This window comes from Pristiophorus japonicus, chromosome 18 (genome assembly GCF_044704955.1).
Source record: "Pristiophorus japonicus isolate sPriJap1 chromosome 18, sPriJap1.hap1, whole genome shotgun sequence".
NCBI classification, from domain to species: domain Eukaryota; kingdom Metazoa; phylum Chordata; class Chondrichthyes; family Pristiophoridae; genus Pristiophorus; species Pristiophorus japonicus.
In genome coordinates this window covers 6,373,814-6,389,774 of record NC_091994.1, presented here as the reverse complement: position 1 = coordinate 6,389,774, position 15,961 = coordinate 6,373,814, and the positions used below count along the sequence as shown (strand labels likewise).

General features: G+C 52.4%; 1 protein-coding gene across 1 annotated transcript in view; it reads left to right on the top strand.

Annotated features, from left to right (window-relative positions):
- Positions 1-15,961, top strand: part of LOC139229124 (CREB-regulated transcription coactivator 1-like) — an 84,592-nt gene that overhangs the window by 34,311 nt on the left and 34,320 nt on the right. Inside the window, exons 6-9 of the mRNA XM_070860785.1 lie at positions 1,536-1,621; positions 5,040-5,083; positions 5,623-5,843; positions 12,530-12,675. Of these exons, the coding sequence (XP_070716886.1) occupies positions 1,536-1,621; positions 5,040-5,083; positions 5,623-5,843; positions 12,530-12,675 (497 nt within the window). The remainder of the gene's footprint in view (positions 1-1,535; positions 1,622-5,039; positions 5,084-5,622; positions 5,844-12,529; positions 12,676-15,961) is intronic.

Here is a 15,961-nt window from a genome sequence, read left to right as displayed (position 1 = left end):
TGTGCTTTGAGTTCTATCCGTTTCCTGTGGCTGACAGTGTCGTTAGTCTGTATAAGTAGTTGTCCTCTGTGCGTTACATAGGGTGGTTTGATAATCTCCAGTAACATCTCTGTCGCTCTTTGCAGAACTAGTTTAGATTAAACTGACCTCTGCTGTAATATATCTGCCCTCCCCCATGACTCGTGTTCTGGGTCTATCCCATATTGACAGTGGCATTGATCATGAGATGTGTTCCATTTGAGCTCATTTTGCGTCCATTTTTATCCCTCCATGTCCAGATTGTTCTGCAGCCTGGCTTGTAGACCCGAGGCTGGGTAGGTGGGGGGGGAAGTTAGACTGGAGACTGGCAGAGGAGAGGCGGAAGTGGGATTGGGGTGGCGGGGGAGAGTGGGGAGCGGGATTGGGGGGAAGGGGAGGGGGTGGGATTGGGAGAGTGGGGGAGTGGGACTGGGTGGTGGGTGGGGGGGCAGAGGATGGGGGGAGAGGGTGGGAGTTAGTGGTGGCTGGGGGCGGATTTAGACTGGAGACTGGCCGCGAAGGGGTGGGGGGCAGTGGGGCGGGGGCGGTTATTGTGCTGCTTCTGTCGGAGGTCTGGTGCAGGATGTGGAGGGAACCGAAAGCCAAAGGGAGGGAACTAAATGGTCACAGAATATATAAAGACGGCTGAGTTGTCAGTGCGCGGCCGGTGCAATAGCAGCAGGTTGTACTCCGTCTGTCCCAGGAGGGATCTGCATTCAATCCTCTCCTGGCCGCAGGATTCAGTTGTCTCGGACTCCATTTTAATTTGAGACAAGGGACCTCAGACCCATCTCCCGCTGCCAGTGCTGACTCCTCGCTCGCATGTGGTTCATTGACCTGGCCCTGACACTTCTCCCAGACTCCCCCTCTCCCCAATTACCCCCTTTTCCCAGACCTGACACCCAACCCACCCCCCCCCCCCCCCCGACATCCCCAACATTCCCCCCCCCCCCCTCCCTCCGGCCCATTTCCTGGCCCCAACAGCCCCCCCCACCTTTTTCTCGGCCCCGACAACCCCCCCTCTGGCCCCGGCAACTAGTCCTCCCTCTCTCCCCGACACCCCCCTCCCGGCCCCAACCCCAGCAACTAGTACCCCCTCCTCCCTCCCCAACACCCACGGCCCCCTCCCCCAGCAACTAGTCACCCCCCCCCCTCTCCCCGGCACCCCCTTTCCTCCCTCTCCCTGACATCTCTTTCCCCGACTCCCCCTCCCCCAGTGCTGACAGCCCTATTTCTCTCTTTCCCCCACCTCCCGGACACCATCATCTCCCCCCTCCCCCAATGCCGACAGCCCTAATCTCCCCACCCCGTGTCGAAAGCCCTATTTCTCCCCCTCCCCGGCCCAGCATGAGCAGCAAATGACCAGCAGGTCCCAGAAAGCCTCTGGCAGTGTTGAGCTGTGTCAGCTGGTGGTGGTGAGAACAGTGCAACGCTGCCCTGATTTTTTGTCTTGTCTAGTCCTTGAACCTCATGCCCATTTATTGTATGTGTGTCTCTCTTTCTCTCGCGCCTCTCAGTGTTACTGTTAACGGTTCCTGGGATGGAGGAGAATACGTCTGAGACCGATAAATCCCTATCCAAACAGCTGTGGGACAACAAAAAGGTACTGTAAGACATTTAATGTTTAATTTGTCCGTGGTGCGTTTGGAATGGCATGCAATGGGCCCTGGCCGCCCATCTCCAGTCACGTGTAGGTCCATCGGACACCCTGCGTCTATTCGGATATATCTGTAGCCTCTTCACCTTTAATTACAGTACCTGTCACTTCTTCTCCCCCGATTTTAAGCCCCTTTTTTCTTGTTACTGTTTTGTCACGCGTCAATCTTTCTAACATTTTTTGTCAATTTTAAATGAGAAATCCTAATTTTCTCCCTCCTCACAAAGTGTTGCTTGCTGCACTGGGATCTGCTTCAGGAAGAAAGAAAACACTTTCTATAGTCCCTTTCACAGCCTCAGGAAGTCCCAAAACACTTCAACACCAATGTTCCCGCTCATTCTTTTCTCCGTACTGGCTCCCTTTAAATTTGATGCCAGCCCGTATTTGCGCACTATCTCCCGATTGGTGCACGGGACCTCCCGATTGGCTCTCCCTCTCCCGCTTGGCGTAGGGGATCTCCTGATTGGCTCTCCGTCTCCCGATTGGTGCGCGTGACCTCCCGATTGGCGTGGGGGATCTCCCGATTGGCGCTCCCTCTCCCGCTTGGCGTGGGGGATCTCCCGATTGGCGCTCCCTCTCCCGCTTGGCGTGAGGGATCTCCCGATTGGTGCTCTATCTTCCGATTGGCGCGTGGCCTCGTGCCTGCGCACTATGGGGGGAAACTTTGCTTCACAGCCATTGGAATAAATTTTTGAGCTGTGGTCAGTGTTGTAATGTAGAGAAACGCGGCAGCCAATTTGCGCACAGCAAGGTCCCCGAAACAGCAATGTTTTAGTGATGTTGGTTGGGAGAGAAACTTTGGCCAGGTCGCCGGGGGCATGGGGGGGGATCTGAAAGATGGCACCTCCGGCAGTGCAGCACTCTCTCGGTACTGCACCAAAGTGTCAGCCTGGATTATGAGCTCAAATCTCTGGATGGGAGGATGAAATCATGACCTTTTGACTGAGAGGGGAGAGTGAGATCACTGAGCCATGGCTGACTGGCAGAAGTTACCCTCCAGTACCTCACCCTAGTGGCAGTCTTAGTGTATGAGGTTAGAGAGTACGCTGTTCAATTATGGAGGCATCACAGCCCAGCCCAATCCTGTCCTGTCCTCACCTAACATCCACAGGCACCCCTCCAACAGGGCTCTCTAGGTAATGATTAAGAAAGAAATGCTTGCATTTATATAGCATCTTTCACGACCACCGGACGTCTCAAAGCGCTTTACAGTAAATGAAGTACGGAGTGTAGTCACTGCTGTAATGTTGTATCTAGAAGCAGGAACCCTCTCTCCAACTCGGTAACGACCCTCAGCACATACTGGGGATGGAACCTGCAAACGTCCTGGTTTATATGGTTCTGAGACTTCAGCATTGACCCATCGGGTCAGTTGTGCAGGTCTCGGAGAGGGTGTTAGCAGTGGAGAAGGAACATTTTCACTTCAGGCACCCAATATGAAAGTCAACCATTCCCAGGTCGGTCCGAACACTGAACCACACGAGCACCCCTTATCTCAAAGTGCCAATGTCGTACTTTTGGAGTGTAGTCGCTGTTGTAATGTGGGAAACGTGGCAGCCAACTTGTGCACAGCAAGCTCCCACAAACAACAATGTGATGATGACCAGATAATCTGTTTTTGTTATGTTGATTGAGGGATAAATACAGGACACTGGGGACACCCTGCTCCTCTTCTAAATAGTGCCATGGGATCTTTTACATCCACTTGAGAGAGCAGACGGGACCTCGGTTTAACATCTCATCCGAATGGCGGTACCTCCGACAGTGCAGCACTCCCTCAGCACTGTACTGCACTGGGAGTGTCAGCCTAGATTTATGTGCTCAAGTTCCTGGAGTGGGACTTGAACCCACAACCTTCTGACTCGGAGGCGAGTGTGCTACCCACCGAGCCACAGCTGATACTTACTGCACCAGGGTGACCACAGCACCTATCTGGAGGTCTCCATAACATTGCCAGTTAGTGTTGGCGTAGAGGCAGTTTTGTGACGTGGGCGAGATTGAGACTGCTCTCTGCAGCAGTGAGGAGACAGCCAAGGGCTGATTCAGCCTCTGGCTTTGGCATGTGGGCTGACTGAGAGTGGGAATCTAGCACATGGTGAATTAATGGAAAGACCCACGTCCCGGAGGTCCACGTGCAGCTGTTGCATCATTACTGACCTCTACTATTAGCCTATATTTGCTCAGCTGTTTTTGTGCTTGCTTAGATCTGATTGCCAGCCATTTATGGAGCCACTTTAGGATTATAAAGTAGTACCAAGTATTTACTGCACAGTAACAGGCCATTTGGCCCAATAGGTCCGTGCCGGGCTTTATACTCCTCACGAGCCTCCTCCCACCCCTCTTCTGGTGAGTGTTGGCTGGCTATTTGATTGTGGGGCGCATCATACACAAGCCCATCCTGTTGTCTCTCAGCTTCCGCACACGTGCACTCCCCAGTAGGGATCGATGGTCAGTGGGACCAGGGGCAGTGAAGCCGATGTCGCCCCACAGCTGTTGCCTCACTGAAAATGGCGCAGAGACGGAACCAGGCTCCTCCCCTGTCTGTTGTCCTCAGAATCCCACTGGGAACTGCCTGCGCCTTGGGAAAACAGGGTGTCGTAGGGTCTGATTGGAGATTAAAGATTTAGAGGATGTTTTTGTTCAGGCGATGTGGAAGTAGAGGATGTGCTGGATAAAGCGACAGATTCAGGTTATATTCCACTGCAACGAACAGCTCCAAAGAATAGAAACAGCCACCAAATAAAACCCAATAAATTTATTGATGAATGAACTCCCCATCCGGTCTCACACCCAGAGTAACGTACTCCCCATCCGATCTCACACCCAGAATAACGAACCCTCCCCATCCGGTCTCCCACCCAGAGTAACGTACTCCCCATCCGATCCCACACCCAGAGTAACAAACTCCCCATCCGGTCTCCCACCCAGAGTAACGTACTCCCCATCCGATCCCACACCCAGAGTAACGTACTCCCCATCCGATCTCACACCCAGAGTAACGTACTCCCCATCCGGTCTCCCACCCGGAGTAACGAACCCTCCCCATCCGATTTCACACCCAGAGTAACATATTCCCCATCCGATCCCACACCCAGAGTAATGTATTCCCCATCCCGTCTGCATACACTCAGAGTAATCCAGACTGTATGTAGTTTGCCAGCAGTTTGCCTCATTCAGAGGGGGATCGGCGTTCAGATAATCTTTGCAAAGTAATGGAGAGAAAACCATAGAGACACCCCAAATACAGGGAATTTGAATAGCGAGGGATGAGCATTGATGGGGTGAATGGCTTTGCTCAATTAGTTTTTTCCATAGCAGTGCACATTTTAACTCACTTCTCATTGTAACCCATTTCTTTTCACAGTCTGTGTCATCACGGCCTAAATCATGCGAAGTCCCAGGAATCAAGTGAGTAGACTTTCTGGATTGTGTTGGGCATGTGAGAGAGAGAGAGTCGGGTCGGTGCCTGGACAGGCTGTCTGTGTGTGAGAAGTGTATGCTGCGGGGAGGGGGGCGGGAGGCGGGAGAGTGCGTGCTGAGGTATTGAGGTGGGGGGGGGCGGGGTGGTGTGCGTGCTGGGGTGGGGTTGGAGGGGGGGGAGGTGGGTGTGAGTGCGTGCAGGGTTGGGGGTGGGGACTGCATGCTGGGGGTGGGGGGGAGAGTGTGTGTGTGGCGGGGGGACAGGCGGGGGCGAGGGGAGGGGGCCGGAGTGCGGGCTGGGGAGGACGGGAGAGGGCAGGCTATGGGGGGGGGGGGGGGGAGGTATGCGGGGCAGGATCGGGGGAATGTGTGCTAGTGAGAGCCAGGTTTCAGTATTCCACCCACTGAACTCCAGGTTTCAGCCAGCTGTCTGTGTGGGAGAGCAGTGAGGTGGGAGATGGGGGATTGCGAGCTGGCTGTTTCTGTGTAATGCAACTCCAAACTTCAATTTGAAATTTTTTTTGCAGTATTTTCCCATCTGCAGACCAGGAAAGTACCACATCGCTGATTCCCGCCGCCCATAACACTGGCGGATCCCTGCCGGACCTGACAAACATCCACTTCCCACCGCCCCTCCCCACCCCACTCGATCCAGAGGAGGGGACGTTCCCGACCCTGGGCAGTGCAAACAGCACTGGGAACCTGGCGGCAAACATGAACCATCTCGGCCTCAACACCAACAGCCAAGGTACGTGAGGGGACATTAACACAGAGCCAGGGTATGTGGGGGTATTAGTACCCAGTATGTGGAGGGTATTAGTAGCCGGTATGTGGGAGGGGTATTAGTACCCGGGTATCTGTGGGGGGGTATTAGTACCCAGGTATCTGTGGGAGGGTATTAGTACCCTGGTATGTGGGGGGTATTAGTACCCGGATACGTGGAGGGTATTAGTACCCGGGTATGTGGGGGTTATTAGTACCCAGGTATGTGGAGGGTATTAGCACCCGGGTATGTGGGGGGGTATTAGTACCCAGGTATGTGGGGGGTATTAGTACCCGGGTATGTGGGGGTATTAGTACCCGGGTATCTGTGGGGGGGTATTAGTATCCGGGTATGTGTAGGGGTATTAGTACCCCGTATGTGGGGGTATTAGTACTCTGGTATGTGGGGGGTATTAGTACCTGGGTGTGTGTGGGGGGGGGGGGTATTAGTACCCGGGTATCTGTGGGGGGGTATTAGTACCCGGGTATCTGTGGGGGGTATTAGTACCAGGGTATGTGGGGGGGTATTAGTACCCAGGTATGTGGGGGGTATTAGTACCCGGGTATGTGGGGGGGTTATTAGTACTCGAGTATCTGTGGGGGGTATTAGTACCCGGGTATGTGGGGGGTATTAGTACCCGGGTATGTGGGGGGGGGTATTAGTACCCAGGTATGTGGGGGGGTATTAGTACCCGGGTATGTGGGGGGGTTATTAGTACTCGGGTATCTGTGGGGGATATTAGTACCCGGGTATGTGGGGGGTATTAGTACCCGGGTATGTGGGGGAGGGGTATTAGTACCCAGGTATGTGGGGGGGTAGTAGTACCCGGGTATGTAGGGGGTATTAGCACCTGGGTATCTCGGGGGGTATTAGTACCCCGGTATGTAGAGGGTATTTTTTTTAATTTTGGTAGTCTGTCGTATCCAACAAAGACGTTGATGTGCTAATCATCAATGGCACGTGTCTTCAAGTGGCTGTATAGGCCAATTCTGGATGCACATAGTCTCTTGCACGTGGGACAAGGGAAGTTCGATGTGCCTGATGCTGACAGTACTGCCACCTGATGTCGTCTATCTCTAGTGTCCCGCAGGCGTTGACATCGGCTTTCTTCGAAGGTCTGGCAGGCAGTCCTCGTGAGGGTTCGCCACTGGATTTTATTAGCTGCTGTATTCTCGAGGTCCTTTGGTCGGATGCCACAGTACTGGAGGTTAGCCTTGATGCAATCTTTGTAGCGCTTGCGGGGGCGGCCCTGGTGTCTTCGACCTTCACAGAGCTCGCCGTGAAGTAGCTGACGAGGGATCCTTGACTCATCCATGCGGATGACATGTCCAGCCCACCGGAACTGGGCTCGCATGATCACCACCTCGATGCTAGTTGATTGTGCTCTCTCCAGAACCTCAAAGTTTGACACCCGGTCTTGCCAGCGTATGTGGAGTATAGATCTGAGACTGCGCATATGGAAAGCTTCCAACTTTTTGATGTGATGCCTGTCGGGTGTCCAGGTCTCACATCCATAAAGGAGAGATGAGAGAACGACTGCTCTATACACCAACAGTTTAGTTGACAGTCGGATGTGGTGGTGACTCAACACCTTAGTGCACAAGTGACCAAGTGCCTGGCTGACTTTACAGATCCTTGCATCAATCTCCTTGTCCAAGGACCCATCACTTGATATGGTGCTGCCAAGGTACTTGAAGCTGTCCACTGACTTTAGTTGTATACTGCCGATGGAGACTGTGGGAGCAGGTGCTGTGGTGCCAGGGGCAGGCTGATAGAGAACCTCGGTTTTACTGAGGCTGATGGTTAGGCCAAACAATCCTGTTGCCTCAGCAAATTTGCTGAGTATGAATTGTCGGTCACTCTCCTTGTGTGCCATGAGGGTGCAGTCGTCAGCAAAGAGTGCCTCTAGGGTGAGTCGTTTCCGTACTTTGGCCTTTGCAGCAAGGCGGCGGAGGTCGAACAGTGAACCATCTAATCGATATTTCAGGTAGACCCCAAACTCCAAGTCTTTTGTGGCATAGTTCAAGACGCAGGTAAAGAATAGGTTGAACAGAACTGGAGCGAGTACACAACCTTGTTTCACTCCATTTGAGATGGCAAATGGGGCCATGGTTGTGCGGTCTGAGAGCACTTCATCTGTCATGTTGTCATGAAACAGCTCGATGATGTGGACAAACTTCCTTGGGCACCCAAGTTTCGTCAAGATTGACCACAGCGATGCTCTGTTGACCGTATCAAAGGCCTTGGTGAGGTCAATAAATACAGCGTACAGGTCCATGTTCTGCTCAATGCACTTCTCCTGCTCTTGTCTGAGTGCAAAGATCATGTCCGCTGTGCTCCGACCAGGTCGAAAGCCACATTGTGTTTCTGGAAGATTTACTTCTGAGACACTAGCTATGAGTCGGTTCAATACTATGCGGGCGATGATCTTCCCAGCAATGGACAGAAGCGATATTCCCCTGTAATTGCCACAGTCTGCTTTGTTGCCTTTGTTCTTGTAGAGGGAAACTATCATAGCGTCACGGAAGTCCTGTGGCATGTCTTCATCTTCCCAGATGCTAGTTATTATATCATGAAAGGCCTCAAGAGTTGCTGGGCCTACTGCCTTGTAGATTTCGGCAGGGATTCCATCCTTTCCTGGAGCCTTTCCTCTACTCATCTGGTTGATGGCTTTCTTTACTTCGTCCGTGCTGGGAGGAAGATCAAGATCTTCTTTGATAGGTTGCTGGGGTATGGAGTCAAGTGCTTCTTCATTCACTGTCGAAGGTTAGTTAAGAAGATTACTGAAGTGTTCTCTCCACCTCTCATTTATGCCAGTCCTGTCTTTGATCAAAGTGCTGCCATCTGCTGAAAGGAGTGGAGTAGTGCTGGGTTTTGATGGTCCATGGACTGACTTGATGGCGCTGAAGAACATCTTGGTATTGTGAGTTTCAGCATAATGTTCCACTTCCTCTGCTTTCGTCTGTCACCATTTATCTTGCATCTGGCGAAGGTCTCTTTGTGCTTTGCTCTGCATGTGTCTGTAGCGGTCCCTCTTGGAAATTGAGGAAGGGTCATTTTGCCATTCTAGGTATGCTTTTTTCTTTTCATCCAGTGTCTTGCAGATCTCAACGTTGTTTTCATCGAACCAGTCTTGGTGTACCTTCTTTTTAAGTCCAAGAGTTGTCTTTGCTGAGTCTGTCACCATCTGTTTGAGCTTTGTCCACTCCTGTGTGGTGTTGCCAGTGAGCGGTCCGTGAGACATCAGCCTGTTATCGAGGTCATCCTGGAACTGCTCACGGGAGCACTGATGTTTCAGCCTAGCTGTGTTAAAGGCACTTCTGCTCGGTTTTGGACGCTTGCGCTGAAGTGGAGCAGTGTACAGCTGGAGAGTGGATCTGACTAGACGGTGATCTGTCCAGTATTCTGCTCCCCACATGGCTCTTGTGATCTTTACATCCTTGATGTCTCGCCTTCTTACAATGACATGGTCTATCATGTGCCATTGCTTAGACCTGGGGTGCATCCAAGTTGTTTTGTACTTGTCGGCCTGCCTGAATAGAGTATTTGTGATAGTCAAGTCGTTCTCCGTGCACATACTCAAGAGGAGGAGGCCATTACTGTTTAATTTTCCTGTGCCGTGCTGTCCAATGACTCCCTTCCAGTGCTTGCTGTCTTTTCCAACTCATGCGTTGAAATCACCCAGGATGATCAACTTGTCCCCAGTAGGTGTGGACCTGACCAGTCTGTCTAGATCTTCATAGAACCTCTCTTTCATCTCATCGGGGCTCGGAAGGGTGGGTGCATAAGCACTTATAATGGTGATGTGGCGCTTGGCATTCAGGGGGAAACGCAGTTTCATAAGTCTTTCGTTAATCCCTTCAAGCAACGGAAACTGTTGCATAAGAGAAGTCTTCACTGCTATGCCAACTCCGTGGATCCTATTCTTATTCTCTGCCTTGCCTTTCCAATAGAAGGTGTAGCCGCTATCTAGTTCACTCACGCAGTCATCCTCTGCAAGTCTTGTCTCGCTCAGAGCCGCTATATCGATGTTCTAACGCCGCAGCTCTCTTGCAATAAGGGCAGTCCTTCTTTCCGGTCTTGTAGTGTCAGCTCTGTCTACGAGTGTGCAAACGTTCCATTGTCCGAGAAGAAGTTTTCTTGTGTTATGATGTTTTCGACTGTTGCTGTATTTTCGACCTCAGAATGGGTTGAATGGGTATACTGGCCAGTTAATTGAAGGGCAGGCAATGTTTGGGCCACCTTTTCTAGGCCCCTCCCTTATAAAGGGTGAGCAGTGCTGTCCTAAAGAGGGCTGCTCAGTCGCCCGGGGTGCTGCCGGGCTCCTCTGCTGCCCTGGATACAGAGTCGAGTGACCACTTGCCCACAGGCTGCCTGCGGGCAGGTTTGAGGCTACGACTCCCAGTGATCACCTCCACCTGTCGCTTCGCCCCTCACCCATCGTCACAGGACTTGGTGTGTTGGGTGATGGTCAGCACAAACCGGTGCATAGATGCTTTTAAAGTGGGAAGGCCGGTGCACAGGGGCGGTCCCACTCTCTCCTCCGCAGAAGCCGGGTTTCAGTGGCCCAAAATTTGGTACAATTGAAGACTTCGTTGGCTGCAGTGGATGGCCATGACGTCTTTCGTACTCTGCCATGCCCTGTACACCCCACAGTGCATTGCTGTTCCACCTTCATGGCCGTTGGATCAAACTTGATTTCCTCCGCCCAATCCACTGCAACAGACTTCACATGCTGGGGCGAGCAGGTCCCGAAAATCACCAAGGGATAATACCCATCGGCTACCCTCATCTGGTTTAGCCGGCTTGTCGAAGCAGTTTACCGGGGTGTGGCTGCTGTGCATGCTACAGCTACCTGGAGCCACAGGTGAGAGTTGGATGCCAGGTGGGGACCAAGGCAGAGGAACTACTCCGAAGCGCACAACAAGTCCACTGTCAGAGGTGCTACCCCTCCCAGACACCCCTACACCCCAGAGGGTATTAGTACCCGGGTATCTGTGGGGGAGTATTAGTACCCGGTATGTGGGGGGGTATTAGTACCCGGTATGTGGGGGGGTATTAGTACCCGGGTATGTGGGGGGTATTAGTACCCAGTATGTGGGGGGGTATTAGTACCTGGGTATGTGGGAGGGTATTAGTACCCGGGTATCTGTGGGGGACTATTAGTACCCGGTATGTGGGGGGGTATTAGTACCCGGGTATGTGGGGGTGTATTAGTACCCGGGTATGTGGGGGGGTATTAGTACCCGGGTATGTGGGGGGGTATTAGTACCCGGGTATCTGTGGGGGGGTATTAGTACCCGGTATGTGGGGGGGTATTAGTACCCGGGTATCTGTGGGGGGGTATTAGTACCCGGTATGTGGGGGGGTATTAGTACCCGGTATGTGGGGGGGTATTAGTACCCGGATATCTGTGGGGGGGTATTAGTACCCGGTATGTGGGAGGGTATTAGTACCCGGGTATGTGGGGGGGGTATTAGTACCCGGGTATGTGGGGGGGTATTAGTACCCGGGTATCTGTGGGGGGTATTAGTACCCGGGTATGTGGGGGCATATTAGTACCTGGGTATGTGGGAGGGTATTAGTACCCGGGTATGTGGGGGGTAATAGTACCCGGGTATCTGTGGGGGGGTATCCGTACCCGGGTATGTGGGGGCGTATTAGTACCCGGGTATGTGGGAGGGTATTAGTACCCGGGTATGTGGGAGGGTATTAGTACCCGGGTATGTGGGGGGCTATTAGTACCCGGGTATGTGGGGGTGTATTAGTACCCGGGTATGTGGGGGGCTATTAGTACCCGGGTATGTGGGAGGCTATTAGTACCCGGGTATGTGGGGGGCTATTAGTACCCGGGTATGTGGGGGTGTATTAGTACCCGGGTATGTGGGGGGCTATTAGTACCCGGGTATGTGGGGGGCTATTAGTACCCGGGTATGTGGGGGGCTATTAGTACCCGGGTATGTGGGAGGGTATTAGTACCCGGGTATGTGGGGGCGTATTAGTACCCGGGTATGTGGGAGGGTATTAGTACCCGGGTATGTGGGGGTGTATTAGTACCCGGGTATGTGGGGGCGTATTAGTACCCGGGTATGTGGGAGGTATTAGTACCCGGTATGTGGGGGGGTATTAGTACCCGGGTATGTGGGGGGGGGTATTAGTACCTGGGTATCTCTGGGGGGTATTAGTACCTGGTATGTGGGGTGTATTAGTACCCGGGTATATGGGGGGGGGGTATTAGTACCCGGGTATGTGGGGGGTATTAGTACCCGGGTATGTGGGGGGGTATTAGTACCCGGGTATGTGGGGGGCTATTAGTACCCGGTATGTGGGGGGGTATTAGTACCAGGATGGGTGCAGAATCCTGTCTGGGGAGAATATGTTGTGCGACTGGTTTTCTGTCACAGCACCAGAGGAAGTTTTGCAATGATGTGAGTGAGTGCAAGACAGATTGGTGTTTAGGGGAGACCCGGGGGTGGTGGGGAGGGGGGGGGGGGCGCGGACACGGGCAGATACTCCCCCCTGAGTGGGGGGGGGGGGGACAGAGGGGGGAGGGCGAGGACACGGGCAGATACTGCTCCCTGAGCGAGGGTGTGGACATGGGATGATTCCCGATACAATGATACTGATTGCTCCGTCAGGTTTCCAATCTCAGCGATGTCTTGCATTGTTAGCAGGCCTGGCATCATCGCAGGGCTCACTCCAGAGCCGACAACCTACGGTGACACCCCTCACCTTACCAGTCAGCTCGGACTCGCGAAGACAGCAGCAACAACTTCAGCTATCACCAGCTCTCTCCCCGCTCTCTCCAATCACACAGGTACTGTCTGCAAGCAAGAGGATATTACACCTGAAATATAATGTGCTTTTCAAATGTGATATGTTAACAGGACAATCGGAGACTGAGCAGCTCAGAGTTTAAACTAATGGCAAACTTAATTAACTTAATCTCATGAGGTCAGCCTGGATCGGGTCTGTGTAACACACCCCTTCACACATGCGCTCCGCCCTCGCCCATGTGGCTCCCCCTCCCCTTCGCGAATCCCCGAATCCCGCGCACTCGCCCGACTCCCTTTCACACTCACCAGCCCGTGCACCCCCCCCCTCATCCCCTCTTCACTCCCAGTGGTGCTCATCCGCTATCCAGTCAAGGGTGAGTTGCATCTTGTTCCCGCTAAACATTGGGCAGATTGTACCATCATCTTCAGCCCCCACCAAAAGCTCTCTTCCCCTTGCCTCCACCTGCATCGCTCACCCTGGTCACTGTCTCAGGCTGAACCGGACCATTTGAAACTTTGCCGTCATTTTTGACCCGAGTTGAGCTTCCGACCCCATATCTGCTCCATCGCAAAGAGCACCCACTTCCACCTCGGTAACATCGCCCGACTCTGCTCTCTCAGCATATCTGCTGCTGAAACCTTCATCCACGCTTTTGTCCCCTTTAGACTTGACTATTCCAGTGGTCTCCTGCCTGGCCTTCCATCTTCCACTCTACATAAACTTCTGCTCATCCAAAGCTCCTGCTGTCCCGTGTCCTAACTCGCACCACGTCCCGTTTACCCAGCGCCCCCTGTGCCCGCTGGTTTCCGGTCCGACAACGCCTCCAATTAAAGATTCTCATCCTTGTGTTTAAATTCCTCCATGACCTCACCCCTCCCTATCTCTGTGACCTCCTCCAGCCCCACACTCCTCGCCCTCCCTATCTCTGTGTCCTCCTCCAGCCCTCTGACAACTCTCCGTTCCTCTTAGTTTAAGTTCTTGTGCATCCCTTTGCTCCTCATTGGTGGCCTTGTTGCCCTTCCCAATATCTGACTGTGTCTCTGTGCAGCCTTTGGGATGGGATTTCTGTGCAAGTTCTTGCATTGAATCCCAGTGGTCAAACCCATCCCATTTACTGCCATGATATATCACTAGCACAAAAATATACCCAAACCTCGATTAAATCCTTTATAAAATGAAACTACAGATTGATACTGCCTACTATTCTGGTCACCACATTACAGGAAAGATGTGATTGCACTATAGAGGAGATTTACGAGGATGTTGCCAGGACTGGAGAATTTTAGCTATGAGTAAAGATTGGAGAGGCTGGGGTTGTTTTCTTTGGAACAGAGGAGACCGAAGTGAGTCTTGATTGAGGTGTATAAAATTATGAGGGGCCGAGATAGAATGGGTAGGAAGGATCTATTTCCCTTAGCAGAGGGGTCAATAACCAGGGAGCATAGATTTAAAGTAATTGGTAGAAGAATTAAAGGGGACGAGAACTTTTTTCACCCAGAGGGTGGTGGGGTCTGGAACTCACTGCCTGAAAGGGTGGTAGAGGCAGAAACCCTCATCACATTTAAAAAGTACTTGGATGTGCACTTGAAATGCCGTAACTTACAGGGCTACGGACCAAGAGCGGGAAAGAACATAAGAACATAAGAAATAGGCGCAGGAACAGGCCATTTGGCCCCTCGAGCCTGCTCCGCCATTTAATACGATCATGGTTGATCCGACCATGGACTCAGGTCCACAACCCCTTATTCCCTTATCGGTTAAGAAACTTTCTATCTCTATCTTAAATTTATTTAATGACCCAGCTTCTACAGCTCTCTGAGGCAACGAATTCCACAGATTTACAACCCTCTGAGAGAAGAAATTTCTCCTCATCTCAGTTTTAAATGGGTGGCCCCTTAGTCTAAGATTATGCCCCCTAGTTCTTGTCGTCTCTATCAGTGGAAACATTCTCTGCATCCATCTTGTCAAGCCCCCTCATAGTCTTATACGTTTTGATACGATCACCTCTCATTCTTCTGAATTCCAATGAGTAGAGGCCCAACCTACTCAACCTTTCCTCACAAGTCAATCTCCTCATCTCCAGAATCAACCTAGTAAACCTTCTCTGAACTGCCTCCAAAGCAACTATAGCCTTTCGTAAATCATCATCATCATCATCATAGGCAGTCCCTCGAAATCGAGGAAGACTTGCTTCCACTCGAAAAATGAGTCCTTAGGTGGCTGAACAGTCCAATACGAGAACTACAGTCCCTGTCACAGGTGGGACAGATAGTTGTTCAGGGAAGGGGTGGGTGGGACTGGTTTGCCGCACGCTCCTTCCGCTGCCTGCGCTTGTTTTCTGCATGCTCTCGGCGATGAGACTCGAGGTGCTCAGCGCCCTCCCGGGTGCACTTCCTCCACTTAGGGCGGTCTTTGGCCAGGGACTCCCAGGTGTCAGTGGGGATGTTGCATTTAATCAGGGAGGCTTTGAGGGTGTCCTTGTAACGTTTCCTCTGCCCACCTTTGGCTCGTTTGCCGTGAAGGAGTTCCGAGTAGAGCGCTTGCTTTGGGAGCCTCGTGTCTGGCATGCGAACGATGTGGCCTGCCCAGCGGAGCTGATCAAGTGTGGTCAGTGCTTCAATGCTGGGGATGTTGGCCTGATTGAGGACGCTAGCATCTGTCCTCCCAGGGGATTTGTAGGATCGTGCAGAGACATTGTTGGTGGTATTTCTCCAGCGACTTGAGGTGTCTACTGTACATGGTCCATGTCTCTGAGCCATACAGGAGGGAAGGTATTACTACAGCCCTGTAGACCATGAGCTTGTTGGTGGATTTGAGGGCCTGGTCTTCAAACACTCTTTTCCTCAGGCGGCCGAAGGCTGCGCTGGCGCACTGGAGGCGGTGTTGGATCTCGTCGTCAATGTCTACGTTTGTTGATAAGAGGCTCCCGTATTTACAGAGGCGTACGAAAGCATGGACGTTCTGCTAAAGATCTGTAAGACAAAGATCCTTTACCAGCCTGTCCTCGCCGCACAGCACCGCCCCCCCCTCCGCAGTCATCAAGATCCACGACGCGGCCCTGGACAACATGGACCATTTCCCATACCTTTGTTAAATATGGAAACCAAAACTGTACGCAGTATTCCAGGTGTGGCCTCACCAATACCCTGTACAACCGCAGCAAGTTTTCCTTGCTTTTATACTCCATCCCCTTTGCAATAAAGGACAAGATTCCATTGGCCTTCCTGATCACTTGCTGTACCTGCATACTATCCTTTTTGTGTTTCATACATCAGGACCCCCAGGTCCCGCTGTACTGCAGCACTTTGCAATTTTTCTCCATTTAA